The sequence below is a fragment of the Loxodonta africana genome, chromosome 21, assembly GCF_030014295.1.
Source record: "Loxodonta africana isolate mLoxAfr1 chromosome 21, mLoxAfr1.hap2, whole genome shotgun sequence".
Taxonomy (NCBI): domain Eukaryota; kingdom Metazoa; phylum Chordata; class Mammalia; order Proboscidea; family Elephantidae; genus Loxodonta; species Loxodonta africana.
The window spans coordinates 4,727,437-4,731,432 of NC_087362.1; the positions used below are offsets into that span (position 1 = coordinate 4,727,437).

The 3,996-nt window shown below is 39.0% G+C and overlaps 1 protein-coding gene across 1 annotated transcript; it reads right to left on the bottom strand.

Annotated features, from left to right (window-relative positions):
• Positions 1 to 1,737: 1,737 nt before the first annotated feature.
• On the bottom strand, positions 1,738 to 3,054 carry LOC100658876 (large ribosomal subunit protein eL42-like). The gene has a single exon (XM_003415827.3). The coding sequence runs from the start codon at positions 2,693 to 2,695 to the stop codon at positions 2,375 to 2,377; it is 321 nt and encodes a 106-aa protein (XP_003415875.1). The 5' UTR covers positions 2,696 to 3,054; the 3' UTR covers positions 1,738 to 2,374.
• Positions 3,055 to 3,996: the final 942 nt, after the last annotated feature.

Sequence of the window (3,996 nt, forward strand, 5' to 3'; positions counted from 1 at the left end):
AGTAAAGTTGTCAGGACCTTAATTTGCTGAGAAGCCATGACTCAAAATGATAAGAAACAGATCTAAACACCCATTAATAATCAGAACATGGAATGTACAAAGTATGAATCTAGGAATGTTGAAAGTTGTCAAAAATGAAATGGAATGCATAAAGATCTATATTCTAGGCATTCATGAGCTGAAATAGACTGGTATTGGCTACTTTGAATCAGACAATCATACAGTCTACTTCGCTGAGAATGACAAACTGAAGGGGAGTGGCATCACATTCTTTGTCAAAAAGAACAGTTCAAGATCTATCCTGAAGTACAATGTTGTCAGTGATAGGATAATATCCATAAGCCTATAGGGAAGACCAGTTAATAAACTATTATTCCAATTTGTACACCAACCACTAATACTAAACATAAAGCAATTAAAGATTTTTACCAACTTCCGCAGTCTGAAATTGATCAAACATGTAATCAGGAAGCATTGATAATTACTGGTAATTGAAATGCAAAAATTAGAAACAAAGAAGAAGGACTGGTAGTTGGGATATATGGCTTTAGTGACAGAAATGATGCCAGAGATTGTGTGATGGAATTTCTCAAGACCAAGGACATATTCACTGCAAATGAATTTTTTTCAGCGACGTAAGTGGTGACTATACACGTGGACCTGCACAGATGTAATACACAGGAATCAAATTGACTACACAGGTTGAAAGAGACCATGGAGAAGCTGAATATCATCGGTTAAAACAAGGCTGGGGGCCACTGATTGCTCATATGCAAGTTCAAAATGAAGCTGAAGAAAATTAAAACAAGTCCACAAGAGCCAAAGTATGTCCTTGAGTATTTGCCACCTGAAATTACAGAACAAGTCAAGAATAGATTTGATGCACTGAACACTAATGACTGAAGGCCAGAGTAGTTGTGGGTTGACATCAAGAACATCCTACAAAAAGAAAGCAAGAGGTCACTAAAAAGACAGAGAAGAAAGAAAAGACTAAAATGGACGTCAGAAGAGACTCTGAAACTTCCTCTTGAATGCGTAGTATCTAAAGCAAATGGAAGAAATAATGAAGTAAAAGAGCTGAATGGAAGACTTCAAAGGGCAGCTCGAGAAAACAAAGTATTATAATGAAGTGTGCAAAGGCTTGGTGTTAGAAAACCAAAAGAGAAGAGCATGTGTGACATTTTGCAAGCTGAAAGAACTTTAGAAAAAATTCAAACCTCAAGCTGCAGTATGGGGAAAATATTGAATGATGCAGGAAGCATCAAAAGAAGATGGAAAGAATACACAGGATCACTGTACCAAAAAGCATTGGTTGATATTCAATCATTTCAAGAGTTAGCATATAATCAAGGACTGATGGTAGTAAAGGAAGATGTCCAAACTGCACTGAAGGCATTGTGGGAAAAACAAGTCTCCAGGAACTGACAGAATACCAATTGAGACGTTTCAACAAATGGATGCAGTGCTGGAAGCGTTCACTCATCTATGCCAAGAAATTGGGAAGACAGCTACCTGGCCAACTAACTGGAAGAGATTCATATTTGTGTCCATTTCAAAGAAAAGTGACACAACTGAATGCAGAAATTATTGAACTATATCATTAATATCACATGCAAGTAAAATTTCACTGAAGATAATTCAAAAGTGGTTGCAGCAATACATCAACAGAGGACTGCCAGAAATTCACATCAGATTCAGAGGAGGACATGGAATGAGGGATATCACTGCTGATGTCAGATGGATCTTGGCTGAAAGCAAAGAACACTAGAAAGACGTTTACCTGTGTTTTATTGCCTATTCAAGGCATTTGACTGTGTGGATCATAGTATATTATGGATAACACTGCAAAGAATGGGAATTCCGGAACACTTAATTGTGCTCATGAGGAACTGGTACATAGACCATGAGGCAGTCGTTTGAACAGAACAAGGAGATACTGCATGGTTTAAAGTCAGGAAAGGTGTGCACCACCGAAGTGATGATGTATCCTTCTTGGCACATGATATCAGGGAGCAGGTGATATGTATTTGTCCCATGATTCATGATGAAAAAAAAACACATATTTTATACCATGTTCCTTGTTTGTGGTGTAATGTGTCTCCCCAACTGACCAGGAACCTCCCTAAGGGCGGGCTGTTCTACATCCTTCCCCAGGCCTGGAACATGGCTGTGCGCTCCATCTGTCCCAGTAAACTCTTGATCTTTCTCCTTTTCTGTCTGAACTCTCCTGGTGATCCTTTCACTCATACTCTCTATAACGACAGACTCAAGGAAAAGCCTGCCTGTTTCTTCTTCTACTTCTTCTTTTTTTTTTTTTTTTGAAGTGAACATAACCTCAAGATTTTATTGTCATGGTAATAAAACAAGATGAAGCTTAGAACTGGATCACTTGGCCCTTTCTCTTTTTATCTCCTCCCAGCTCAAAATCCTTGCATCTCTTAATCACCAGTGTTCTCTTAGATCTGAAGCTGGGCTCAACACGCTCAAGCCTCAACACAATCTTCTTTGTAGTTTTAGCCTTCTTCCAGAAAATCGGCCTAGTCTGCCCACCATATCTGCTCTGCTTCCTGTCATAATGCTGCTTTCCCTGGGCATATAGAGAATCTTTGCACTTCTTGTACTGTGTCACTTTGTGGGGCTGGTGCTTGCTACACTTCTTACAGAAAGTCCGGTGGGCTTTAGGAACATTCACCATACTTATTCAATCTGTATGCTGAGCAAATAATCAAAGAAGTTGGATTATGTGAAAAAGAACATGGCATCAGGATTAGAGGAAGAGTCATTAACAACCTGTGATATGCAGATGACACAACCTTGCTTGTGGGAAGTAAAGAGGGCTTGAAGCATTTACTGATGAAGATCGAAGACTATAAACACCCTTCAGTATGGATTACGCCTCAACATAAGGGAAACAGAAATCCTCACAACTTGGCCAATAAGCAATATCATGATAAATGAAGAGAATATTGATGTTGTCAAGGATTTCACTTTACTTGGATCCACAATTAACGCCCACAGAAGCAGGAGTCAAGAAATCAAACAGTGTATTGCATTGGGCATATCCACTACAAAAGACCTCTCTTTAAAGTGTTGGAAAGTGAATCTGTCGCTTTAAGAACTAACCCAAGCCATGGTATTTTCAATTGCCTCATATGCATTTGAAAGCTGAACAGTGAATGAGGAAGACTGAAGAAGAACTGATGCCTTTCAATTATGGTGTTGGCAAAGAATATTGACTATACCATGGACTGCCAGAAGGAAGAACAAACCCATCTTGGAACAAGTACAGCCAGATGTTCTTTCAAAGTGAGGATGGTGAGACTTTGTCTCATGTATTTTGGATATGTTAATACAAGGGACCAGTCCCTGGAAAGGAAATCATGTGTGTTAAAGTAGAGGGTTGGAGAAAAATTAGGAGACTCGCAACAAGACGGAGTCACACAGTGGCTGCAACAATGGGCTCAAACACTGTAATGATTGTGAGGGTGGCAAGGGAACAGGCAGTATTTTGTTCTGTTGTACACAGGGTCACTATTAGTCGGAACCGATTTGATGGTTTTTTAACAAGGTGGCAAACTAGGAGACAACCATGATACTTTCTTTTTATTTATACCCCAATACAAGTCATCAAAAAGAATTGTCCATTTTATCTCCTATGTGACTCTCAAATCCACCGTTTTTCTCATTGTCATTAGTATCAAATGCTAATTATATTTATAATATATTCTTCCTATTGTAAACTTTTCATGAGGCCTGCCAGCATTAACTCAGACTTTTTAAATCCGTTCTCCACAGGGCAGACAGATATTTTAAAATCACAAAGGTATTCTTCATTGGCTTCCAATTTTTTTTTTTAGTATACGGAACCATAATTTCACGGCCCACAGGGCAGTAAACGATCTGGCCCCTGACTCCCATTCTAACTCCAGATACAATCTTTTCTTCTTGCTTTCCACATGCCAGGAAGTTGGCCCTTTCATCCTCTGTTTGTCCTTT